A 27,496-nucleotide genomic window follows, 5' to 3' on the forward strand; every position below is an offset into this window, starting at 1 on the left:
ATGGCTCTTGCTCTCCTCTTGGCAGCAATCCTGGGACTTCTTATTGTCAAGGCTGTTTTGTTTCAGCTGAGAAACCCAAGCTCCCCTCCTTGCATCGGGAGCTGGATCCCTTGGTTTGGAGCTGCGTTTCAGTTTGGGAAAGCTCCTCTGGAGTTTATAGAGCAAGCTAGAAGCAAGGTAATGGCTGTGGCGGCGTGCCTGCTCGTTCGTGTGTGCTCAGGGTGGCTGCCTGCAAGGGCAAAGGCGAGGAGAAACTTCTGCATTAAGTTTGCCCCTTTCCTGTCACGTTTTATAACATCAGGAGCATTTAGCTGGCGAAGGATCAGCTTTGTACCCGTAACGTTGCTAAGCTGTGGATCCGATCCAGGCACGATCTCTGTGCTGTGATCATCCTGTTTGGACCCAGCACCGCTGCTGTTTTGCTTTTGCAGTCTGCCTACATGTTAATCTTGGTTTCAGATAATGTGGAAAGCCCTGTGCCCGGCGCTGGGACCAGGAAACTAATTATTTGTGTGCCTAAAGTGAAGTGAGATTTCTGAGTACCAGCTGCTGTCCCTCAGCGTTCAAGAGGGACACAGGCATGCTTGGCAGGCAAATTTTTCCATCCTAAAAAACTTAGCAAAGATGGGTGTGAAGGTTTACCCCCTGGGCATGCCTTTCTTTCTCTATGTCTGTCTGATAGAGAGAGCCTAAACGATTAATTTAGATTAGATGCTTCATTTCTAGTTAATACTGACATAAAACCCAGTTTCCCATTTTCATTCAGTGATGATGGCACCTGCTACTGCAATGTAGTCAGCCTCAAGCGTTCCAAACTGAAGGATCGCACAGCAGTACTTGCAAAAACTAGCTAAGAATGAAACCACTGTAACATCATGAAATTTGAAAAAAATATTAATAAATACTAGGTGTTTAAAATTTGCTTTCTCGATTTGAACTATTAGACTTCATATTTGTAAGTACTTTGCAGCCATGGTTATTATAAACTCATGGTGTTACATGAAAGCAGAGGTTCAAGTATAATCGGCTGAAGTATGAGGTATAAGAACATCAAGAGCTGTCAGTCTTGTACTAAAGCACATTGGGTGCACCATAGAGTAAGCTTGTGTATTATCTGCAGTTCCTTGGCTTCTTTGAGCTTAACAGGCCGGTTTTAACATTATATTACTATGTCTTTCCTGTATCTTTTGTCTGTGCATACCATGATCGGTTCATTTTTGTTCATTCATCTTAGGGCAGAAATGTAGGACTGGAAGAAAACTCATTCCAGTCCATTCTCCTACTATTTCAGAAACCATGCCATATAATCCTTTAAATAAACTGATCAAGCCTCACTTAAAAAACCCGATCATAATATTTCTGTGACTCTTCTGATACAAGGCTGTTACAGAACCTCCTTGTTCTACAGAAAACATATCCTGGTGACAACCAGATTAAAGCACCCTGCCAAACCGTCCTTCCCAGTGCAATCCCTTTTGGGGATAGATGTTTCATCATGACTTAAGCTTGCTTTAGTTGCCTTTTTTCCCAGGAAGCTTTTAGCAAAATCTCTTAGCTGAAATTTTAAAACAAACCTGACAGAAGTGTCCTTCTTGGGGGTTCATTCACAGATTGAATGAGCAAAACTTTTGCATACTAAAGAATGTATTGAAGTACAGATGCAAACTTAGTGGCTCTGGGTCCATTAATTTTGATGTTCGTTTGCCTGGAGACCCTTTAGGCCACTGCTGGTGCTGTGGCAGCTGCTGACAGATCTGAACACACCAGAAACACTCGAAGGGCTTTATAAACCCCAGGTGTTGTTGGGACAGAAACTAGAACATTTTCAATGGGAGAAAACGCAAAATAAGGCAAAGCAGAAAGAAAGGCTTTTCTTACGTATCTCCTCCCCTTTATTGTGTGTTTGCAGGCAGGACCTTTCCTTTGGCTTTTTTCTCAGTCCAGCAACTCAGCATCCTTGTGACTTGTGCCCTCTCCCTGCGGTCCCCCTTTTCTGGCCGCCTGCCTGCAGCACGGGCGCCCGGCGGTCTCCCTGTCCCTGCGGAGGGCTGCTCCCTGGTTCTCCTCTCCCCCTCCTTAAACACCCCAGGCACGTCTCCCTCTCTTCCCACCTCCCACGCTGGCACATGTGCTGGGGCCAGGAAAGGTAAGCCTTCTCCTGCCTGCTCCCTGATAAAAGAGCAGGCACTGTAGCATAGTACAGCCAAACAGAACAGGTGCTGCTGCCAAAGGGGTCATTAACAGGCGTTGCAAGGCTTGCACACAATTCCAAGCTCCTTTATATTGCTAGAAGAGGGTTAAGTGTCCTTAGTAGGAGCAAGCTGCCCTTGTAGAAGTTAGTGCAGAAACAGGCTCTAGGCAGTGTGAAGCCTCTTCAGCTCTGGGGGGTCATTACCTTCAGGGAAGACTTTTGCAATTAGAAAATTCCTCGCGTGGATTAATCCATCAGTCTGTCAAGGTGACACTCATTTATTTTCCTTTCTTAAAGAGTTAGCTTTCTTATTGTTGTCCCTTTTGTGTATATCCCTCACTGCTTTTTCTCTCAAGCCCTGGAGTAACACACCAGACTTCCACTGCTTCCAACCTGCAGTTTGCTTGTTCGCTGCTTGTTTTCCTCCTACAGAAGACGACGTGGGATGGAGGAATTGTCTGTTTTTCCCCTTGTGTCATCAGTGGGTCTAAGAAAAGAAAGATCCCCTGCTCTAATAAAATATTTAATCTCTGGTCTAATAAAAGATACCACCTCTTCCTCCTCAAGCTGCCTGGCTAGTTAAAGCAGTTTTGCAGGCGGTCTGGGATGGGCTGGGTGGGTCACCGGAGCCACCATGCAACGTGAAATACAGGTAGAGCTGCTTAACGAGGAGTTCAAAGGATCATAGAATCACAGAATCGTTTAGGTTGGAAAAGACCTTTAAGATCATCTAGTCCAACCATTAACCTAACACTACCAAGTCCACCACTAAACCAATTAAGGGTAGAGTAAGAATTAATTTCATGTTTCCTGGCTTGGTGGCTGGATTATTTTTTAATGAAAGTAAAACTAGGAATCACTAAGGTTGGAAAGGACCTCTAAGATCATCAGTCCAACCATCAACCCAACACCACCATGCCTACTAAACCATGTCCCAAAATGCCACGTCTACACTTTTTTTGAACACATTGTTTATTTGTAATTTTTGAACACATTATTTATTTGTAATTTCCCATTTGGACACAAAATTCTGCTTTCTGAAACATGTATCTTTGAATATCCACCATCACTGCGCTGTTCAATGAAGCTGACTGGTTCTGGAGGTCCTTCGTGGAGCTTTTTTTATTTCAATTTTGTTTAATATTGGTTTAATTTTAACTATTGTAAATAGACTGCAGGAAATTGGATGAAAATGTTGAAAATATTTCAAAACCAGATTGTTTGTGTAGGTGTTTACAGGCAAGTAAGGCGTCCAAGCTTTACCAATGGTCAGTGGACACATAGTCAGTTCTATCAGTGGAGTCCAAGGGCAGTTCAGCTCCCCTTCAAAAACAGAGGCATGCAGAGGTGATCAGATGAATCGGTTTTTGGGCTCCCCTGACTGCATAGACTCGATCTCTGTTGTCTGTAATGGGAGCTTCGGCATCTTGCTCACATGTAATCATCTAAAATAAAGTGTTCCAATCTTTAATTGAGTGCGACCTTAATTGAATAATTAAGTGTTATTGCAGGTTGCTATTAGTTCAAATTTAATTGTATTTTAAAATTAGTTTAAGTACATTTTAATGTTAATTTAGAATTTTAAAAGTCTAATTTAAAAACAAACACAGTACAAATTCATTGATTTTTATCCAGCCTGATGATGAGGACGTGCTGTTATCCATCAAAAAGCAACCTTAGCAATTTAGCTATTATTAAAACAATATTTTATTTATTATCACCCAGAGGGTTTAAACAATCATTCTTTCTTTAATAATTTACCGTTGAAGGACACAATCAAAATTCAGTTGAAGTCAAGAGGAATCTTTTCCTTGGCTTCAAAGAGCTTTTGATGAAGTGGGCTTTACAATACAGACACAGGCAACACAAGAAATGGTTAAAGTCAACAGCATAAATCATGTGAGCAAGGTGGATTCAAGGCTTTTCAGTACTCCAAAAAGATCGACAGAAAACTTTTTCTCACCCTTGTCAGCAGTGTAACCTGGAAAAGAAAATCAAGTTCCTTGATGTGTCTAGAAACTTTATGAAAGCCCTCAACCTTTCCTTATGTACAATAACTTTGCCAAAAGAAGGTGGTGTGCATATAAATGTAAATGCTGGGCTTTTGGTTTCCAAGGCTTTTGCCTGTGAGCAGAAATTGCCTTGACTAAGAAAAAGATGCTAAAGACGCTTCACTTCCTAATTTTTATTTTTTTATGCCTCAACCTGACAGCCAGTAGATATTGCACATTTGTTTGCTAGTTTAGAGTATCTACAAATATTGGTGATCTTTTTCATAATGTAGGAATTCAGAAGTGATTACTTACTGCTGAAAGTTTTGAGAGGGCTCTAGGATATTAGATAAGGGAAAACGAAAGGATGATTTATGGCATCAAAAACCTTCCCTGAATATAAGTCTCAAGTAACTCCATCTGTTCTGCTCAAAGCTTGTTAGCTATTTTGATATTAAACTTTAAAAACCTGTAAAAGAAAGGAATCATTGGTATTAGCAGAACCTTTAAACAACAAAAGAAAAGAAAAAAGGAAAGAAGGAAAGAAAAGGGAAGGGAAGGGAAGGGAAGGGAAGGGAAGGGAAGGGAAGGGAAGGGAAGGGAAGGGAAGGGAAGGGAAGGGAAGGGAAGGGAAGGGAAGGGAAGGGAAGGGAAGGGAAGGGAAGGGAAGGGAAGGGAAGGGAAGGGAAGGGAAGGGAAGGGAAGGGAAGGGAAGGGAAGGGAAGGGAAGGGAAGGGAAGGGAAAAAAACATTAAAAAGTGCAGGAGTGGGCAGATTTTTACAATGTGTGTACTTTGCTATAGCAGCCAAGGGATGCAGTAGATAATCCATCACTTGTGTTCTTTAAACCCAGGTAGGCGGTATTGTTTGAACTGTAAGGTAATTCAAATATAAAACGTTAATCTCAGAGAAGGAACCTCTTCTACTCTGCAAGAGCTCAGGCAGGCCCCTGTGATGTTCCCTTTTGGTCTGTAAGTCTACAGATTCTGGTCTGATTCATGTTCATCTTTGTGCACTTCTGAGCCAAGGTGTGCAGAGCGCAGGAAGGCCCAGGTCCTCCCTCCTGACCTCTCAGCAGCACTGAACTCCTGTTGGGGCTCCCCTCAAACGTGAGCAATACAGTAACATGAAATCTTTCTTTGTTCCAGCATGGGCCCGTGTTCACAATATTCGCTCTGGGAAAACGGTTTACTTTTGTGACTGAGGAAGAAGGCACCGAAGCATTTTTTAAATCTAAAGACTTAAATTTTGAACAGGCAGTACAACAAGCTGTTGAGAATGCAGGTAAATGAGACCTTTTTTTAACGGAAATCAAATCTAGTTACCCAGAAACTTTGAAACCCGGTCCAAAGCCCATTGCCTTTTTGATCACGTCTTAAATGCTTATCTTAACCCATGACCATGCTATGAAATGAAGGCAAAATTAAATTCCTTCATGTGGGTCGAGCACTGTAAGCCTGCTGAGTGGTTTGGATTCAGTCTCAAGGGATCAAAGGTTTCTGAACCATGGACTGTTATTAATTTTATCATCAAGCAACCCCAGTTTGGGATCAGGTCCTTTTGCAGCTAGACACTCCACCTATGTGTGCTGGGTTTGGAGCTGTGTGTTGCCTGTCACTTAATTTGAAAATCAGCTTGTGGCAATAATTAGTTGTTACCCTGTAGTACGACAGTCATTAGAAGGGGATGATGTGTATAAGCCATCCGCAGTGGCATGCTCCGTCGGCTTATGTGCTTGTATCCATGTGGAATTGCACAGACAGGAATTCCTCGAGTAGTTTGGCAATTTTGGACTGTGAAATGAGAGAGAAGCAAGTTAGCAGAGAGAGATTAAATCACAGAATGACAGAATCCCTGTGGCTGGAAGGCACCACTGGAGACTGCCTAGTCCAAGCCCCTGCTCGGAGCAGTGTCCGCGACAGCAGGTTTCTCAGGGCTGTGTCCAGTTGGGTTTTGAGTATCTCCAAGGATGGAGACTCCTCAACCTCTCTGGGCAACCTGTTTGACCATCCTCACAATAAAAACTTCCCTGTGTCTCACTGGAATCTCCTGTATTCCCATTTGTGCCCATTGCCTCCTGCCCTGAGAAAAGCCTGGCCTCCTCTTCTTTACTCCCACCACCAGATATTTATCCACACTGATAAGATCCCCCTGAGCCTTCTCTTCTCCAGGGTGAACACTCCCAGCTCTCTCAGCCTCTCCTGGTTTGACTGAGACGATGTACTACAGCATGAAGACCCAAAGTCTTTTTTTCTTGGATTAATCTATTTTTCATGTCAGTCAGTTTTGTGGAGTGCATGCCCATCTCTCTACATCCACACGGAAGCTGGGGGGAAATCTCTGGATTGTTGATTCTGGCACTGAAACTTCACAAGGCAGGAAGGTGTTACACAGACTTGTAGAAGCAGAGGACTCACCAAAACCTTTACAGGGTTAGAAGGAAGGTTTCTGGGAATTTCACTCTAGGAAAATCTCATTTTAAGGCATTTAAAATAGAGTCACAACTTATGTGTAAAAATTTTCACTCTGTCAGTGAAAATCTACTTAATCTACTTTCCAAAACGTTTCTGGTTTTTTTTGTATTTAGTTTCTGTCCCTGCAGAAGCATTTTATCAGAACCATGGTAACCTCTACAGCATGATGAAGGGAAAAATGGGTCCTTCTAATCTGCACGTGTTCACGGGCACTTTGTGTAAGGAACTGCATGAGCACATGGCACAACTGGGCACGGAGGGCACAGGTGACCTCAATGATCTGGTAAGGTAAGGGAGTTTTGCAGCACATCTCTAATGCGTGGGGGACCTATATGGGAGCAGAGACGTTACCGTAAAGCTGGTGGAGTTCAGGCTCACAAGTCTTAGAAAAGCTGTGTCAGGATACACATCACTGCTTCACAGTTTCAAGTGGCTCACAGAGTGGACAGGTTTTCGTCTAAAGGTGTTTCTCCCAGCTAGGAGAAACATCTGAATTACCTATTTGGAAGAAAAAAGAAAACACAGCATCTTCCAACAAACCCCATTTCCCAAAAGATGGGATAAACATTTCACATGTTTAAAAAGAACTTATGAACAGACAAAATGCTTGATCTGCAGCAGATTGAAAACTTTCCCTGCATGTTTTGGGCCGAGCCTAGTCCAAAACTTAAATAACGCTTCTGCAACTGACTTTGCTGCCAGAACTTCATCCTTCATGTAAAAAAATCCCTTTATTGAGAGTTTCATGTGAAAACAGCAGAGCTTTTAACTCCTCCTTCTTCCTGATCATCTGGGACAACACCTGTATCTTGCTGTATTGGGTTTGCATGGCAAGGTTTTGGTAATGGGGAGGGGTTTATAGGGATGGCTTCTATAAGAAGGTGCCAGAAGCTTCCCCTGTGTCTGACAGGGCCAATGCCAGCCACCTCCAAGAAGGACTCTCTGCTGGCCAAGGCCAAGCCCATCAGTGACGGTGGTAGCGCCTCTGGGATAACATAGTTAAGAAGGGGAAAAAAAACCCTGCAGAACTGCAGCTGGAGAGAGGAGTGAGAACGTGAGAGGAAGGGCTCTGCAGACCCCCATGTCAGTGCAGAAGGAGGGCAGGAGGGGCTCCAGGCACGGAGCAGAGATTCCCCTGCAGCCCTGGGGCAGCCCATGGCGAGGCAGCTGTGCCCCTGCACCCATGGGGGCCCACAGGGGAGCAGAGATCCCCCTGCACCCGGGGAGGAGCCCACGCCGGAGCAGGGGGATGTGCCCCAAGGAGGCTGTGACCGTAAGAACATTCCACAGAAAATCTGTGCTGAGTGTGATCTGTTCTTATGCTTTTGCCAGACAACACAGGATAGAAGAATTGGAATGCAATGCCCTGGATAATTGTTATTTAGCTGCCTGAAAATTAAATCCATAGAGCCAGCAGGTGGCTCCATCTTCCTTATGATCAGTACAAAAAGCAAGAAAGTGAAAGAGCCATTGCCTGAAATATTTGTTTAGCAGTGGCTGGAACCCAGCAATGACTGCATAAGGGTTTCTCAGAGCTCAAGAGTCCAGGTGAAGTAGCCTGGGAAATGAGCTCAGAGTTTGCAAGATAACAGAGGAGAAAATAGGGAAGGAGTGAGATAAAAAAGAAAACAAAAAAAGCATTGTTTGGTCCAGCAAAGCTGCAGCCAGAGGAAGGATTGCTCGGTGTCTGGTTGCAGAAGGGGTTGTGCAATGCCCAGAAGGTCCACATGGGCTAACCTGAAATAACGGGGGTGGTTGATGGGGAGAAGGGGATGTCAGCGCCCAGAGCCTTTCTGCCACTGCTCAAGTGACCAAATGCTAACTGATAAAGTTCAGCCACACACAGAGGAGTAGCCTGAGGTCCCTGTATCTCCCAGCCTCTGCTTGAAATCTGCAGATAAGGGTGTGAGTGAGGTCTGAGCCTTGTGCCAGCCCTTCCATGCTGGCGTGATGCTTGAGTCCCGCACTTCTGGTGTCGGCAGTTCAACACGCCACGTCCTGACCTAAAACCGCTGCAACAGCTTCCCTATGGCCTGTAAGTCATGGTGATCTTGTCCTTGCAGGCATGTCATGTATCCAGCAGCTGTGAACACTTTGTTTGGGAAAGGCATCTGCCCGACAAGTCAGAGTGAAATCAAGGAGTTTGAAGAACATTTTCAGAAGTACGATGAGGACTTCGAATATGCTTCTCAGATGCCTGAGTGCTTCCTGAGGTAATGGAGCAGAGATGATGCACGTGGTGTACCCATCACAGGCATTTTGCTCGCTGGGATATCAACTGTGAGGGACATTTCCCCTGGAGGAGGATGTGCTGTCTTTATCAATGGTGCACCCTCAGGCCAAGCAGGCTTTCAGCTCGGGTGCTTCAAAAAAGTTCTGACTTTGTCTCATGCATTTTCCTGGCATAAAGTAGAAACAACCTTGCTTAGGTTGGCAGGGTCCAGCTTGGACCTGTCAGGGAGCAGCAGAACCGGGCAAAGGGCAAAGGCCTGAGCCTAAATGCGAGTCCTGAGCTGAGGGGGTCACCAGTGGGGCATCTCTCTGCTCTTGCCCACACCTTAGCTGTTTTCCAAGCGGACTGATCCCAGGTTACATGGCTGCGCTGTCGCAGAGCTGACCTTGGGTAGGGGCAACCAAACTCCAAGGAAGGGAGCCTGTCAGTGCTCTCAGAGCCATGACAGCACCTTGAACACCTCAAAATGGCCTTCAGAAAGAACTAAGGATGCTCTAAAAATGTGGCCTTTATTTTCTCAGGAGAGGTCATTCTTGAAAAGATTGACCTAAGCAATTGTCCAAAGCCACAATGAAAAGTTGTAGTGGAATAGATATGAAAATCTAGGAGTCTTGCAGTCACAGGTCCTGGCTGCAAGTTGAGGTCTGGCCAAGGTGAAGTCAACGCTGCTGTCAGTCAGATTGACACTTGATTGTTCATCAGCTGACTGCTGCCCAGGGGCTTTTGGAAAGAAACCACAAAGTCCTTCTCATGGAAAAGGAAATGTTGGTTTGTGCTGCCTCAGTTAAGTGCTTCTTGTTTGTTGCTTCTCTTTACAGGAACTGGTCTAAATCAAAAAAATGGCTTCTAAAATTATTTGAGAAAGTAGTGTCAGATGCTGAAAGGACCAACCCTTCAGACACCACATCCAAGGTAAACATCCGAGGCTATGAAATAAGATGACTTTGTTGCATATTCTGACTGAAGGAATGGAGGGCAGGAATTATTTCAGTACTGAAAGAAATAAGCCAAATATGTCAGCTTTGATAGCTGTACCTTAATTGTCCAGTATTGCTGTCACCTACATTAGGACAGACCCATAATTTTGAGTCCCACTCCTCAATTTAGTTTATTTCCTACAATTCTGAGAATTGGTATCTTCCTCTGGGGAATTTCAAGCCAAGTGTTCAGAGCTATAACCCTTTGCCAGCCTCCGGTATCGCAGTTGCAGTGAGCACTTGAAAGAGGTGAGAGAAAGACCTCTTCAGTTGTTTCTCTGAGGGCACCGCGCTGTGAAATTTCAAAACCTTATATGTACTATTTTTAAACCCTGGTGTAGAGTGAGTAGATCCTCCAGCAGCCAGACTAGTAGAAAATAGCAGATTACTGGATTGGAAGCCAAGTACCCTAAATATTGATTGTGTCAAAGCTGTGATAAGTTGTCCCCTGGTTATTCTCCTTAGCTATGGCAAGAATTCTGTCTATACGGCTGACAAACGCAAGGGCAGACTGGCCTGGGAATTTTGATCTACCAAATGATTATAGAACAGATCATTAAACAAACCAGGTTTTATTTAGACTTTAAAAGCTTTACATACCACAATTTCTTTCATAAAATAAACCAGAATAATGGAAAGAAAGAGAAGGCTGGGGAGGGGATGGTGGGAGGTAAGAAGGTGCAGGAAGTAGGAGGAGGCAGGAACTCGGTGTCTTAGGTTGGATGGGACTTTGGAAAAAAGAGCGGTTATTTTTTATCGAAGGTCAGCCTTTTCCCCTCTGAAAAGTATACAGGAAGCTTTGCCTTGAATGCATGGTTGCCCTGTATTTAAGGAAATACAAACAAAAGCTGATCCTAGAACATTACACAGTTGCTATAGTTTCAAAGAATATCAAGCTGTTGAAGTCACCGGTTAGGTCACTAACAAAGCACCTGGAACTAGGGAGTTCGCTGATGTATCAGACCATCTCTTCATAACAAGCAGCTTTTTGGCAGGAACAGAGAGAACATTTTCTTCATTTCCATTCATTCAACTTGTTCAGTGCCATTTTCAGGTTCTTTAGAGAAGTGGAGCAGGAATTAAAAAAGAATAGAGATTTCTTTTTTCTTTCTTCCGCATACAAGCAACAATGGGGAGTGAGGGAACGAAATCCCCTAAAAACTTTAAGAAAATGGAGGGCAGTGCGGGTATTCAGTAGGGTTCATGTGGTGCATTGACGACTTCTGGCCCTCTGCCTGTGAGTGAGTCTCATTTTCTTTTAACAGCTGTCGTCTCTACTTTGTGACTGCAAAACCCCCATAACTAACATCACTTCTCTTTGATAAACTAGTCTTATGTTATATCCTTGAATTCTAGTAAGCCCTACCCTAAACTAGACTTCAATATATTCTTGGAAATACACATTATTATCTTTTATTTATAACAGACACTACTGCAACATCTCCTGGACAACTTGCAGGGAAAACATCTAGCTCCCAATTATGGTCTCCTAATGCTCTGGGCTTCCCAAGCAAATGCTGTCCCTGTAAGTACATCAGCCAGAGAAACACCTTCTCTCTATCCTGTTCAAAAGCCTATATTTGGGAAGCAAAGACTTTGAATCAGAGGTCACACACACTGCATGTATTCCGAAGAAGGGATTATCACGCCCACATGCATCACTACAAATATACCCAGACTGCAATGTCACAGAAGCAATGACAAGAAAAGCTGCTCTTGTATTTTTCCTGAATTATGATGTTCCCTATCATAAGATTTCAGGAACATGTCTCATAGCTATTAAGATCACAGTCTTAAGCTGTGAAGAGCATTTAACTCTATTTTGAAGCACTCTGGCTGTGTTATAGTAGAGACTCTATTTTAAATAGGCTGGTGTTATCAATTGTAAAGAATATCAAAAGCATAATGGAGTAACTTCATCTGTGTGTAAATCCTTGCTTGAATTTGGCTCTTTCGCTTTGGGGGATCTGCTGTACAAATGCCAGTGTTGCTTCAGGGGAAGAAAAGCAACAGTTTGATTCTGCTGCCACTTAAGTTTTGTCTATGTTAGAAACAAATTTGACAGATTAATGATACAGATGTATGTATGCTAACAAGCCAAATATGTCTAACACAGCTTAGGCTGACCAAAGACATTTATAGGAATTTCTTGGATGAAAAATCCATAGCAGGAAAAACATCCTTTATTTACCATGACTACTAAGCTCTTTCCAGCACAGTTATGTCCGTTACAGATGTGATTTAGAAAAACATGATAGTGAGTTATTTTTGTATGTACTCCTAATGGATATGTCTATGTTTTTTGTAGATTGGATATTACTACAATTTACCCTAAAGGAATTTAATCCATTTCAGTGAGGTTTCTGTGGATTCACGTGTTGGTATAAGTGAGAGGCATAGCCTGCTGTCTGTTATCAGGATAACTGACATTCCTTCCACAACACTATCATTACTTACTTCTGTAACATTCAGCTGTAAATAGACATACCGACATTTCGTTGTTTCTGAGAATAGTCACAACCACTGTTCCGGTGACTGGAATGATGAAAAAAGGCCTTTCACCTTCCAAGGCAATTTTTAACAAGCACGTTAAACGCTTTTTTTCTGAAACAATTCATTTATCCCTCCTCAGCCCGTGGAGTGAAGCCACGGTGTCCAAGTGCTGTCCAAGAAAACTAAGCTACCAGATTTGTTTTGCAGAAGGAGGGCTGCATCCACGTGGGCTATTTGGGAAAGAACAGTAAGAGTTCTCATCCCTCACCAGCACAGATGGCCCACGACCAGATCTGTGTGCAGACTGCATCTCCCGCTAGCTCAGCAAGAGGAGAGAGACTCCTGGCAGTGCTGCGAGTCCTTCTGGTTTCATCCTACTTAAGAGGATTTTCTCCTTTCCTAAATTTCTTGATTTTCAACTTCATTGCATAATCAGTTAGCAAATTATTTCTAAAGGGGATGTACTACTGCTTGTTTTGCTGTTAATTAAAACTTTTCCTGCCCATTTTAGTGTGACTCACTGTGACAATGCCCTGCAAATTATTTCACCTCATTTCTGCTAATATTAGTAGGAATTTACTATTTAATTCAGGCAGCTAAATCTAATCACACCCAATGATTTAGTAACTCATTTTAACACCTAGTTATTTGAAATTAAAGAAAGGATTCTGCGTTTCAAAGCCAAAGCGATGTACTGTTCACTGAAGTTAAGTACACAGCAGATGACTAGACCTAATCTCCCAGGATCTGAGCCTTTAGATGTGGATTTACCCTGGAAACACAGCTCCCTGTGCTTCCCAACTAGAACAGGCACATCCAAAAAAGTGCAAATGTTTTCACCCGCCTCTGTGATTTGCTACAAAGATAGTGTAATTCTGTTCCATATTCCTGAGTTAAAGTACTTTCATCTCTGTTTAGATTGCCTTCTGGACCCTTGTTTTCATACTCTCTTATCCTTCCATTTACAAGAAAATCATGGAAGACCTGGCTTCTGTTTTTGGCAAAGCAGGTAATAAATCTGATCGTGTCCTTCTGGAACCTAGAAATGCTTTATTCTGTGTTGGCTCAGCACACAGCCGAGGGTCAATGGCTGGGACTAATGCATGTTGCTGCTGAGGGTACTACTGATAATATAGGGTCCAGCTCCGAGTTCTTTACTCAGCATTTGCTCAAGACATTTTTAAGCAAAACCACCTTTGATGTTAGCAAAAGAAGGTAGAAAAAGAACCGTACGTGTTTGTCTCTTCGTTCCACCCCTATCATTTGGACCTAGATTTGTATTAACCAGTCTTGCGCTTTTTTAATGCATCTATAGTAAGGTCAGATGAGGTCTTTCAATTCAGCTGCTTTTCATGGTGTGATGTTCACCAGAGTTACAGCTATTGTGTGGAAAAACAGGCCAGGAACTGTTCTCTTTTCTCTCATCTGAGGCCCATTTGTCCAGCATGATTCACCCCCACATGACTAATTTCTTTCCCTCAAAAAACAGTCACCTACTGGGAGCAGTCATTCACATATGCAGTCCCCTGAACAATGATTAGACTTTCATGGAAGACTCTTAGTTGACATGGGTCAAAACCACATCAAGGAACGTGTCAATAATTAACCAATGAGGATAATCATGAACCAGTGCTTAAGCCTTTCTCCTGGCCCTGTTTTATTTGCTAGTGTTAACATAGCCCAAGAGCTCAGCCTTGACTACTTGTCTTGGTGCCTGGAGTCCCTGAGATTCCCGTGCAGTGTCCTGCCAAAGTACTGAGAAAGTCCAGGAACTCTTAACTTCCAAGATGACCTTTCTTCGGCCTCTTCTGGCAAATTCCTTATGTACAGCTACCTTAGAGTTATTAAATTATCTTCAATGGCTTTTCTTAAATTGAACTGACTTGAAATATAAAAACAATCTCTGGGTCTAACCAAGGTCTTAATGGCTTGAGGTATTCTATCAGAAGGTCTAAAGCAAGACATGTCAGCATGTATAAAAACAAGTATGAAATCTAATCTAATCTAATCTAATCTAATCTTCTTTCTCATGCCACAACAGGTAAAGATAAAATCAAAGTCTCTGAAAAGGACCTTAAGAAGCTCCCTTTTATTAAATGGTGCACTTTGGAAGCCATACGGCTGAGGTCTCCAGGTGCAATCACCAAGAAAGTAGTAAACCCAATAAGAATTCAGGCAAGTTTCTATTTTTTTTTTCTTTTTTTTCCCCCCAAAAGGATGCTGTATGATTTGTCTGGAAAGTGGCCTCCCAGAAGATCTAGATAAAATTAAAATAGTAGAGCTATTCTACAATCTCACATATAACTTCTGTTTAGTTTAACAGATTTATTCTTCGTCATTATTTTAATTGTCATTAATTTAAGAGTGGGTTTGCTTCTTTTGCTCATAGTCTTACCTTCAGTTTTGAAATGAATTGAAATTAAATTGAATTGAGCTGGAGATACTGTGCTGATGGCATATGAAATAGCAATGAGACACAACAAATACAGTAAAAGGCACCACGATTTAGTAACTGATAAAACTCCTTTTCTGTTTGTTCTCTTCAGTGCCATTAGGAGGGGAAGTGCCAGCATTCAGGAGTCTAACAAATAAATGTTTGGGAGAAAACCACTCTCTTAAGGACTCAGCACTCATGCCCATCTAAGAAATTACTAAAGTCCCATAAAGGTCTATTGTCATAGAAGTCTTTTCATGAATTTCTTTGTGTTTTGAAGGAAGTGCTTAACAAAAGATCTAGAAAAAAATACCAGTTCACATGGTACATCAAGAAGTGAATGAAGGGAAGGGAAAGACAGAAGTAAGGTTTCTATTATTTCTGTACCTGAAAGACCAAATGAGAACAAAAATTGTCTTTCCACATTCTCCACTGTTTAGGCCTTTCTTATGGAAAAAAAGGGCAACAGCAAGAGGAAGCTTCAAACATGTAATATGCTCACTGTGCCTTTAGCACCTTCGCTTGTCCTCTGTAGGACCTTCTGCTGATGGAAGAGGAGTACTAAGGAGGGACTGTTTTGTGAGCTGAACCTGTGATTTTCTCTTTTCTTAGAGTTTTTTCTCCTTTTCAGAATTTCACCATCCCTGCAGGCGACATGCTGATGTTGTCACCGTATTGGTTGCACAGGAATCCAAAATATTTTCCTGACCCAGAAACGTTTAAGCCTGTAAGCTGTAAATCTTAGCATGGGTATTTTGCTGTCTTTTCTCCTCTTATTTCATAACAAAAGCACATGGAAAAAGTGGCTTAAAGTTGAGTATTCCCCATCGTCTGGAGGATGGCTGTGTATACAGAGAAGATGTGCACAAAAAGGAGGAGCCTGTAGGAATAAGCGAGACTTTAAAGTTCAGTTATATATTCCAAATACTACGGTACCTCTGTATATCACTTTGATCTTGATTCAAAGCCCACCATGGAAAGACCCCACTGATTTCACTGTTGAACCCAACTCCAAGTACTCTGGTCTCCCTGGCCTCTGTCTGTAGAGCTCATCTCCACACATTTACCCAGGCTCATTGGTCTTTCCAGTCAGATGATTTCTGGTAGGTATTAGCTCTGCTAATTCAGTAGCTCATCTAGAGTTTCTTGATTATTATTCCACTCCAGGTGGCTGTGTGGGCAGGTTTGTAACTGCTCTTTTTAGCACCATCCGCTATAGAACGGTTTGTCTTTTTTATAGAAATACATCAAGGAGTAATTTAAAGACAACTTCCCTTCTAGCAAACTCTTCAGCAATTTGAAATCCCTCATTCCTGCCTGTTTGAAAGCCTAAGCAGAAACCTTGATGCAGCAGCTTATCTCTTTAGTAACTCTCTTTTTTAGTAACAAGTTAGGTTGTTTTTAGAAACTCACCCTTTTTCCATGAAGAACAGGTGAGTACCCCTTGGACATTGCCATTCCAAATGGTATCACCTTGCTTCATCACTGCTGAGATTTTTTTCTTGCTTTTATTGGATTTTGATGCTAACAGATTTCCTATTCAGAAAGCTCTAAACAGCCCAAGCTGAAAAAAATCCAAAATAAACAAACACAAGATTGCATCTTCTCTGAGACAGCTTCATCAGAGGAGTTAGCCACCATAGACTTGACAGGGTGTTACCTGAAGGCCTCGGTAGAGTTGTTCTGAGTTTCTGGAGGGTGGTATAGTTTGTCACCCAGCATTCAAGAGATTTACTTCTGTCAGTGTCACCCACCCAAATTTTAGCTGGTATTGCTTTGCTCCTCGTGTTGTTCCTTTTCTCTTAAAGCAACTCAGGACGGAGCAAGGAGCCCTCTGGGGACAGACAGGCTGCTTTGTTGAGTTCATTTTCTCACACACTGGCTTGCACCTGAGAATGGGGCTGTGCAATCCTTGCCTTTCTCTTGGGTGACAGCTCACACACCTTGCATTTATCTGTGCACAGCATCTTAGAAATGGTTCATGTGCAAGACGTGCATGAGCTGTTTGTGTGCCGTGATACAGTTGGGTGGTTGAGGGAAGGTACTGGTTGAACATTTGCTTTGAATGTGCATGTGTTTTAAAGGAGAAGGTTGTATTTTTATAAGCTTTTCAATAGCTCAAGATGCAGGATTTAGAAAAATGGGGAGGTATAGGAAGAATGCTTTAGGGGTGATTTTGAAAACCTCTCCAGCACTAGGTACATTTCAAATGGGACCCTCATTTCTTTCCCTGAGTTGGTGCTGACTTTTGAATCCTCTTAACACTAACAGGTTGAATGCAAAAAATGGCATTAGTGCAACTTTGTTTTGAGGATCAGCTGTCCAAGGTCATTTTTAGCCTAGAGAAATAAAGTTAAGCTTTATTTATATAAGGCTGATTTGGAAAAAAAAAAGTTTCTTCCCACAGGATCGTTGGAAAGAGGCAAATTTAGAGAAGAATGCTTTCTTGGACAGCTTTGTGGCATTCGGAGGAGGGAAGCATCAGTGTCCAGGAAGGTCAGTGAAACAGCTGGGGTGTATTTATTCCCAAACCCTGCAGAGAACAACTCTCTTGAACTGGGCTCCTCTTACACTTGGAGATAAAGTGTTTTCATTGCTTTGCTCTTTGTCAGTCCCCTAATGTTCAGTATTATCTAAACCTTGTGGAAACCAATTTGAAAGTGGTTTCATTCCTGGAAAAGACAGGTTAAGTCATGATGTAAAAGCAGAATCTGAGACTAGGGTACCGAGGGATATCCCCTGGGGAAGAAAGTCAGCCTATCTCTGCTGCTGCTGAGGCACCTTTTCATCAAGGGGGAGTTGTTCCACTTAGAAACACACCAGTTTACAGACGCAGGCTTTTAGGTTGCCATAAACCAGTTCTAAACTAACCTAAAGAACATTTCTCTGGTCTGAGACTCTCTTTCCATCCTCTGGGATGCCACTGACATCTCTGCTAATCTTCAAATGTCTTAATTGTCTCCTCTCTGTTTAAATCTTGTCTTTGCATTAAGGCCCACACAATTGTATGATGGCTTAAATTGCAGATCCCATCTCTCTTCACTCCTCCAGCAATGCCAGCCTTGATGCTTCCTGCATTCCTTCTGCTGTTTTCTCTGCTGTCCCTCTTCCTGGAACAAGTCCCAGGGAGCCAGCTGCTCCTCACTTCTGTGTTCAAACATCTCTATGCTCAATTCTCTGCCTTCAAAACCTGGTGTCCTCTAAGATGCAAGTAACCGGGAATCCTTAAAACTAGTCAGTTCAACTCAAGAGTCCTATGTGGACCGAGGAATCCGGAGGGTGTTGCAGAGGATCTGGATTCTTGAATCTGCACCCTGTAGCAGGCTGGACATGACTGTCAGATAAACTTTGTGAAGGCATAAAGACATAAACAAAATGAATAAACCTGCATTCACCATTTAGGCTTGCCAGAGGAAAGTGCTCACTCACTGCCGTACCTCCATGACTTGTGCCATATTCCCGAGCTAAATATGAGCACAGCCTCACTCCCAGCAAGGGCGACAGCAGAATTCACCAGAGGCATCTGCAGGTATAGGACAAGCTGCAAAACAGTGTTTCTGGAAGCTGCTTGTTTATAAAAACTGATGTATTTCTTTGTTCAGGCTGTTCTCTGGACTCTGATAATATCTTTGAAATAAGTTTGTGGTTAGAAAGCAAATGATAACATTTCTACATAGACAACGGATGGAGAATCTTTTTCTTGCTGCGAGACAAAAAGTCCTTTCAAACCCTTTGACAGTCCACATGGCAACATACACCTTCACGTTTTTCAGCAATAATTCTAAAAGAATAATGTGGTGGTCTTGGAAGAAAGGAAATTAAATCAAGGGATGTATCTAGATCCCAGGTTGCAGATCTCCTTGGAACGACTGAATGAAACAATGATATTTCAAGTTTAAGATGCATTTTCATTTAATTCAGTACTGGCATTTATAAATGAAATGAATGAAACATTTCATTTCTCCATTGCCAAAGTTCCTCATGAAATTAAAAGCTGATTTAACCAAACTGAAGGCTAGAAAACAACTTACTTGGGGATTATCCTAGCAAACTGACATGGGAAGAGCTCCTACAAAGCCATTTCTGAGCCATCTTCTTTTTTACCTAAAAGAGAAATTTGATGGCAGTGAAACTACTTTTGTTTAACTAGGTGACTATTGCCTGTGCAACTGTGCTTATCTTGCAAGGCTCCATCTGTTGTCTGCTATCTTATGCTGACATTGTAAACCCTTCAGCACAACGGCCATGCTTTCATTCTCAGACTCCATTTACTGCAGGACCTCAATCCACAGCTGGGCTCCTGGGTTCCAGCACAACACTGACACATAGCAGTGCATTGGGGGCAAGATTTCAGAAAGCACATCTTTGTCAAACCCCCTTGTCACTAAATAAAACGGGAAGGCATCGGTGACTCAGATTTTTTACAGGAAAACTGTTCTAGAACACAGTCGTGAATACGAAAGACAGGTGGGAACTAAGGGGCATTTAGCTGCAAGAAAGCTCATGGTTTCTGCTCAGTACAATGTGTGGTGGGAGAGAAGGACACGGAAAGGGTGGTCAAGCATTGGAACAGGCTGCCCAGAGAGGTGGTGGAGTCACCATCCCTGGAAGAGTTCAAAAAACAGGTAGACGTGGCACTTTGGGACATGGTTTAGGGGGCATGGGGGTTTGGGGTTGATGATTGGAATGATGATTTTGGAGGTCCTTTCCAATCTTAATGATTCCTAGTTTTTACTTTCATTATAAATGATCCAGCCACCAAGCCAGGAGGCATGGGGTTGCTACTCTACCCTTAATTGGTTTAGTGGTGGACTTGGTAATGTTAGGTTAATGGTTGGACTGGATGATCTTAAAGGTCTTTTCCAACCTAAACGATTCTATGATTCTATGACACACTGGGACTCTGCAGTCCTGCCTTTCAGTCCTGGACTGTCCCTCTGGCCACCCTTGGACATGTGTGTTGCTTATCACCCTTGCGTCTCAGCATCTCTGTTTGCAGAGCAGAATAACTACAGCAGCCTGCTGGGAAAAGCCCTTTGAGATCTAACGGTGGGAAGTGCTGCAGTCCGTTACCGGTTATCTCCATTGCCGCTTGGACAGACTGCAGATGAGCCCCGCCGTGGGTACAGAGGTGTCAGAGCTGGTCAGCCTGCTTCCAGCTGTGCTTGTGTTCGAAGGACAGCCCTCTGTAAATGCAGCATTTCCACTTTCAGGGCAACCTAGAGGCATTTTGGTGTTTGTCCGCATCATGGCACATCCATGCCAAACCAGTGAGGATGGCTGAGAGGCAGGACCCCAAGCCCCAGGGGTCCGGGGCGGCACTGTGCAAACAGTGCAGGGACTGTAAGGAGCCCACCTTAGCACGCTGCTGGAGTTTGGGCTAGCACGTCCTGCCTGACCTGAGCTCATTCCCATTGAAATATCTCTGCACTGCATTCCCCCGAGCTCAAGGTCACCAAAAGCTCCCTATCTCAAGGTAATTCCAATGTGGAATCCCAGAGATAATTTGGATATGAAGCTAGGCCAAAAAACCACAGCATCCTCTCACTCCAGAGCTCAGGACAGCTCCTGCGCAGACCTGGATGGCTCTGCAGGAGTTAGCCTGGGTCTCGTGGGGCTGATTAGCTTCCTCTTCCCACCTGCCAGGCCAAATCCAGGCTGATGCCATGTGCAGTCATGTGGCTTTCTCCCCAGTGAATTCCCCAATAGCTGTTTTATCCAAGTTTTCCAGCATCTCTCAGATAATGGAAAATAAATAGTGTAGAAGAGCAAGGTAGCATTACTATTTTAACTAGGTATTTAAGACTTGTGTCTAAATTCTGCAAGTGAGTAATCCTATGACTTGGCATAGGTGCATGCTAGTGCCCAAATGCAGAAAGCTCTTGTACGTATCAACATTAAAAAATAATAGCCTAGAGGAGTTCACCTGCAGTTATCTGAAATCTTCTCCGGACTGACTGAGAAAGACCTTTCTGAGGGTGTTTCAGAAAAAAAATCATGCCCTTGGGTCTCATACTGCATTCTAATGCTGATGCGTTAAATAATAACTCCCGCTGTCACAGCTCCTCTGATGCCATCAGGCTCCCAGCTGTATAATATAACTTTATATAGCACAATTAGTCATATAGCCTTTTCTATATTTGACTGTCTTCTCACTCCTATGAAATTATTTCAAGTCAGCAAGTGTTAGGGGAACATAGATGTTTACACAGTGGAAAAAACCATAATGATAAGGGGCTGTTCTAAAATAGGGTGTCAGAGGGATACTGTCGGTCTAACGTTTCACTGGAAAGAAGGGGCAGCCGCTACATTCGTGTTCTTCGCTGAGTAATGAAGCTGAACAAAGCTACAGCATATTTTCCTACTGAAGATAAACTTTCAGGCAGAATTAAAGCAAGGAATGTAAAATGCATCAAAGACACCCTGTTTCTTACCTGATGATAACACACGTGTGATGGTCAGGCTGGACGGCCAATGTTTTCCTCCCTTTTCTTGCAGGTGGTTTGCCATCATGGAAATCCAGTTGTTCGTTGTGCTATTCCTATACAAATATGAATTTATGCTTTTGGATGCAGTACCAAAGGAGGTAAAAGATCCATGCATTTATACAGCATTCCATATCTTGATATCCTTCATTCATCACGCTCAGCTGAGCAACCACGCTCAACCGTGGTTATGTATAATGAAGCAAAATTTTGAGAGCAGTGTTAATAAAACACGTAATGAATAACCTGATCTTCGTTTTAACTTGGAAAACTCCAGCAATGTTAGTGGGGCTGCACTGTCTATACAGGAATGCACCTACAAGAGTATTTTGTCTCATCATTGCCTAAACATTACAAGAGATTTTATTATGGCTTTCTGCCATTCACAAACCAATGAATACGGAACTGGATTATTAATACTTTAAAGATATGAAATCAGATGCGGCACTCTCAGTGCTCTTCTGCTACGTATTCAGTGGTGGAAGAGAAATGATTGGGCTAAGACTTGGGAGCAACTGCGACACAGAAAGGTTTTACCATTAACGGGGAGTGGCACGGTCTCCACTCTCCGCAATAATTTCCTTCCCCATTTGCACTGTGTCCTATCCACTTTCCAAAAATCCTTGTTCCTCACAAACTGCTGCACAGTCAGCATGTCTGCCTGTCACAGCCTAAACATGACAAACATGCCCTATAGCTAAACTGCCAAGGAGAAGAGGGAGAAGTTTAGAGTGGCATGGGCTTTAGGCTGGAAGCTGGAAGCTGGGAGAACATAATTCCTCTGCTCTCCTTGAAGAACATGAGATGTTGATCTCAAGTACTGGTAGAAAGTCCACCCAGAATATGGAGGAAGGTTGCCCCTTCCTGACTGATGGTGTGTTGCCACGCCAGCTCTCGCTGGAGTTGACTGTAACTCGGGTCTGCACTCACAGGCAATTATGCTGGTGAAGAAATTCAAAACTGTTAGAGTTTCTTAAGATCTCATGTGTCATCCTCTGTCAGAGTGAGTGGAATAAAAAGTCATCATGAAGGCCCTACTCAATGGCTTTGGCAAAGCCAAGAAATACTCTTCAGTATTTGGTCTTGGTTCTCTAAGACCGAAGCTCCAAGAATATGTTTATATCTTAGTATTAAAGCACGATGATAATTCCATTAACCTAACTAACTTAAATGTTTCTACTGATTTTCTTCTTTTTGCAGAGCCCTTTACATTTGGTGGGGACACAGCAACCCATGGCACCATTCCGGGTCCAGTATAAATGTCGGGAATGAAAGCTGCCCACCATTAACCTACCTGCCTTTGCCAGCCACCCCTGTCCTACATCTTCGGATAGGTTCTCTGCCTTAACAGTTCTTAATTTCATCTTTAAGTGCTGCACATACAGCACTGTGGTACATACAGCTGTACATACAGCGTTGTGGTATGCCATACCAAGTATAGTCGTATCTGTGCTCCTCACCCGACTGCCTGCTTTCTGGTGTTTAAAAATCAAGCTCTCCTGCTGCATTCATAATTTGTGGGCCAATTATTCACAGACTTTGCAAATCTGATATAGTAAGCTCACCAACCAGACGTTCAGGACAAAAAGCTGCTATGTTTGGAAATCCTGCATGGAAGTTGTGCTAGAACCAGCGGAAAAGCAAGTCCCTTGGGCCAGGTCACTGCTTCCTGCAGGTCTCTTCGAACCAAGGCCAAAGTGGTGCCTTGTGGTGACTCCGTACAGCTCCCTGGTGCTGGTGTGCACAAAATACAGGGCAGTGCTGAGCAGAGACCTCCGGATCAGATCCGCAGCCACCATGAACTGGCATGACTTACGTATCACCGCCTGTATAGGTAGGTCAAGGTCTGGCCTGCTCTGCCCACAATCGGTGCCAACTTTTTTCAAGTAAAATGCATTTGTAATGGAAAAATTGCAAGCATGGGAAATACTGGGGTCTTGTTCCACTGGAGCACCTAAAATCTCTGCTGAGCTTTATTTGCTCCACAGGATTCAGAATCGGCCCTTGCATGAATATGCAATGAAAGTTTGATCGTGATGTTTGGCTTCCAATGAAAAGTGACTGCAAGAAAAGCTACTGCTATTCATTAGACTGGTTGTCTAATATCTAGAACATTTTTGCTTTCCTTTTAACACAACTTACTTATAGAACAAATTGCAGAAATCTAAAAATATTTAATCCTATAAAGAATACCTAGTAAAAGTTGTTCAAAGAAGCTGTCAAGTAAGTTCAGATACCAACACTTTAACTGCTGTCAGATTTCATGTACGATAATAGCTGGCATGTATTTTTAGTCTTTTAAGTAAAGATTACTCATCATTTTAGAAATATTTGCAAAAAACCACAAATGGACTTTCAACAACACTAGAAACTACAGGAATAACATCCATAGGAGAATAACACATCATATAATTCATTAAATGGTTGGCTTACCTCAGTTATGGATACAACAATTTAACAAACTTTAATGATTTATATGGCTGGAAAATGACCTGTCCAGCTTCTAATTTAGCTCACAATGGCTCTAACTCTGCAAGAGTTGTACTCTTAACTGCTGTTTCATATCTCTTTCATAACTGAAAACTATTCCCTGGGTTTTCATGTGTGGTCATTACCCAAAAGTGTATATTTTGATTTTAAGATTTGGAAATGTCCACAATATCTGTTCAGGTATCTTGTAGCTTTGCAAAGATTTTTTTTTCCCCCCAGTGTGCATTTCTTTTTATTTTTCTGTTTAATTAATTTTGGGCTTGGGGTTTTTTTTTATGTGTGTGTGGTTTTGTTTTGGTTTGGGTTTTTTTTCCCCAACAGAGGTAACCCAAAAAAGCAAAATTCTGTAATGGCAAATTTGACTTTAGACTAAAAGGTCCCTAAAGGAAAGTATAACTCAAAGGTCAGCATCAGTTTGATTAGAATGAATAAAAGGCACCTGAAACCAACTAAAGCTGTGAATATTTAATTAAACACCACTGCGCATGGCTTCTGATCTGTCCTAAACATGAGCATAATTCTGGTGTAGTTTCTGCATATCGCTGAGTTTTTCAGACTTGGTGTGATCTTGTGTCGGGTGAGAACTACATTCTGCCTCCTTCCACATCCCGCAAGAATACCCTGTGGGCGATGTTAAAATAAAACCATGTTCCCCGCCGCACACAGAGGAGCAGAGCAGCAAAAGCAGGTGGGGCCCCTGAGCAGTGCCCTGCCCAGCACCTCCCGGGGCTGGCTGTGTCCCGGGGTGACACCCAGCAGCAGCTCCCACCTTTTGGGCTGGCGTGGGAACACTGCCTGTGGGTTTGGGACACGTTGTGGGATGCAGGGAAGGAGCAGCTTGTGGTTGCGCAAGACTTCTTATGGGATGTTTAGGGGAGGAACCAAAGGTGGGGAAAGGGAGGGATCAAGGTGAGTTGGGGGAGGAACGAACGTAGAAAAATAGAGGGACAAGGGGATAAAAGAGGTTCGCTGCCGTACACAGGCTGCTCAGTGGTACGCTCGTCTGGCTATGCCCTGTGCCTGATCAGTGCAGTCTGTCCTGCCTTTCTCCTCACTCTGTTTTTAAATCTTCTCCTGGGTGAGGGGCTTTCTCGTGTGTGCACACAGGGGCATGGGGTGTGAGTGCAGCAACGGGAGCGGGACCATGGGTCGGAGGGGCCGTGGGGCCGTGGTGCCGGCAGCTGGAGGGAGCATGGGTGTGCGCACTGTGTGGGTGCGTTATGTCTGGGTGTGATCGCTACCAAAAATCCAGCCAGGCTAGCTGGCAAGTGGGTGAAGCGTGTGTCTCCCGGGGGAGGCATGTGGAGGAGCTGGCTGCTGCAGCGACCGGGGGTTCAGGCCAGCTGCCGCAGTGCCCGTGGGGCCTGGGGGTTGACTGAGACCCATTTGTACCTGTGCGTGCATGTGTGTTTCTCTGAGCAGGAGGCAGCTGCAGAGAGCGAGGATTCAGGACCAGCTACTGGAGGGGTCCACATTATGCACGTGTATTTTTTTATGTATTTTGCACTCACAGACCTTCCCTGTGATCTGCCGGAGAGGGGAGCAGGACGAAGCCATTGGTGCTGCTCGTGCGAGTGCTGAGTGTTTCCGTCTGTGCTGGCCAGCAGGGCCGTCAGTGCACACACACGTTGCACGCGTGTGTTTGTGCCTGAGCCTGCTGGGAATCCACGCGCAGCCTTGCCGCGGGCTGGACCCAGGGGCGCGGAGCTGCGGCAGCCTCGCCTCTGTCAGGCTACCGGATTTAGCAACTCCCTAGCAGGCTAGAATCAGTCATGAAAATATTTGTCCTGAAAGGCAGGACATATTTCTGTTGAAGTGTAGGCTTTGGGCAGGAAAGAAGTACCTGTTCTTGACAGCCAGAGAGATACCAAACAGGCAGGTGAAGAAAAGTGGGCTTGACTCTGGGATCCCATCGCTCTGTGACTGCCCTATAGCTCCGTGCACTTGCCATACTTTCCTAGGTAGAAAAAGCAAGGGAAGTGGATTAGTAAAGCGATGTGGTGGTCAAGTGATAGAGCTAAATGGGGTCTTCTACCTGGAAATCATTCAGAAGCTTCTGGGGGAAGGAAAGACAGCACTTTGCCACTGGGTTAGATGAGTATTAAAAGGTCATCACGATACCCTACTCAGGACTGGATTAACAGCATCTAAATTATTCTCCTTCAAGTGTTTGTCCAGCCTGCTTTTAAATACGGCAGTGCTGAATTTCCATGGGGGATTTGTCCTCTCACCTGACTCTCCTTCCTGTTAGAAAGCTTTTCTACATATCAGTAGAAGGAGTCAGAATGAGGTTTTTATTCATACTACCACCACAAGTGTAGTATTTCCTCTCCACAAGCAGAAGATTTTTAACCCAAAAAGAAAAAAAAATTAATGTATTTTGACCTATCTTTGTATTTCTACCTTCTGTGTGAAGTGTGGATGTCAAAGGGAATGCAGTGGGGCATCCCTCAAAAACCATCTTAGAAAATGCAACTGTTCCTCCTCCAGACATGCCATAGACCAGATCTATCTGAGCAAAACCCACGTCTGGGCTGGCCAGGACTATACCTTGGTATTCATTTAGATTGGGATAAGTAACTCCCATGTCTAAGCCAGAGAAACAAATGGTAGGAATCTTCTTAACGAGAGAGAGGAAATCTAGAGTTATGAGAAATGAGCAATGAAACTCTTTTAAATCAAATTCCCTTTAATAATTTTTGGACTTTATTGTATACTAAAGAAGAGTTTCAGGAAAAAAAAAACCCAGAAACTATCACATTGCAGCCAAGTCTTTTTTGATACTTTGGAGGAAAGTATAAACATTTTCCCTGAAATCATAAATTTCCTGTGGAAATACAATATTTGACAGAAAACTCATCAAAACATTTTGAGTTAAAATTGCTGACCTACGGCAAGTGAATCTTCTCCAGTCAGCACGGTGAAAAGATAACCCGTTGTATCAGCAGCCACCTCCCAGAATAATCGCAACTTCTTTTATGTCTTCCCTCTAATGAGCCTCACTGAAGGCCCCTCTCATCTGTACTTAGCAGTCAAGTATTTCAAGTGGTCTCTTTCTTTACGCTAGTAATGGTATTCGATATCTTCTCGGTGCCACTGATTGTCACAGAAACCAGAAGTTTAGGCTTAGCACGTATACCTCCTTAAAATAGATATCTGGGGACTAAAAGATACGTCTGTAGCCATTGAGAGCTAAGCTAAAAATAATTACTTCCTTTTGAAAAGAAATTAATTCTAAGGCCCTACCTCTGTGCTGTGCCTAAGCACTGTGCCAAGCAAAACTCGACTTAAGCATGTGTTTTGCTTTAAGCAAACACTTAAAATGGATTTGCAGAGTAAGAATGGATTTCAATTTAAGCACACGCTTACGTGCTTTGCTGAACCAGGGTCCAAATGCCTCAGTTGCTAACCCGTTGTTTACAGTTAGTCTTGGCATCTGTGTTGTAATTTTAAAGATATACAAGGGTTAGTGGAAATACTGAGGTCGCTTTGCTCATTTTAGGTGAAACTGGCAAACGTTAAGGGCTTTTAGGAAAAATATTTTTTTAAAACGGTCACATTTATAGCATAAACCAGTAGGCTTTATTGGCAGCAAGCTTCTTTCCCAGTTATTCGGTACATTCTAAATGTGTGGCTCATCACATGGCAAAAAATATTTCCTCTCCACCGGTATGCAGTGGAAGGGGAATTAGACACAAGAAAGGCATTCAGAAGATAGCAAGCCTTTA

The 27,496-nt window shown here is 43.2% G+C and overlaps 1 protein-coding gene across 1 annotated transcript; it reads left to right on the forward strand.

Moving 5' to 3' along the window:
- CYP39A1 (cytochrome P450 family 39 subfamily A member 1) lies at nucleotides 1-22,550 on the forward strand. The gene is made up of 12 exons (XM_009484931.1): nucleotides 1-177; nucleotides 5,331-5,466; nucleotides 6,770-6,944; nucleotides 8,720-8,869; nucleotides 9,708-9,801; nucleotides 11,293-11,391; nucleotides 13,278-13,368; nucleotides 14,401-14,534; nucleotides 15,425-15,520; nucleotides 17,201-17,289; nucleotides 21,292-21,379; nucleotides 22,479-22,550. The coding sequence occupies exons 1-12, from the start codon at nucleotides 1-3 to the stop codon at nucleotides 22,548-22,550; spliced, it is 1,401 nt and encodes a 466-aa protein (XP_009483206.1).
- The last annotated feature ends 4,946 nt before the right edge of the window (nucleotides 22,551-27,496 follow it).

Source organism: Pelecanus crispus, chromosome 3 (assembly GCF_030463565.1).
Source record: "Pelecanus crispus isolate bPelCri1 chromosome 3, bPelCri1.pri, whole genome shotgun sequence".
Taxonomy (NCBI): domain Eukaryota; kingdom Metazoa; phylum Chordata; class Aves; order Pelecaniformes; family Pelecanidae; genus Pelecanus; species Pelecanus crispus.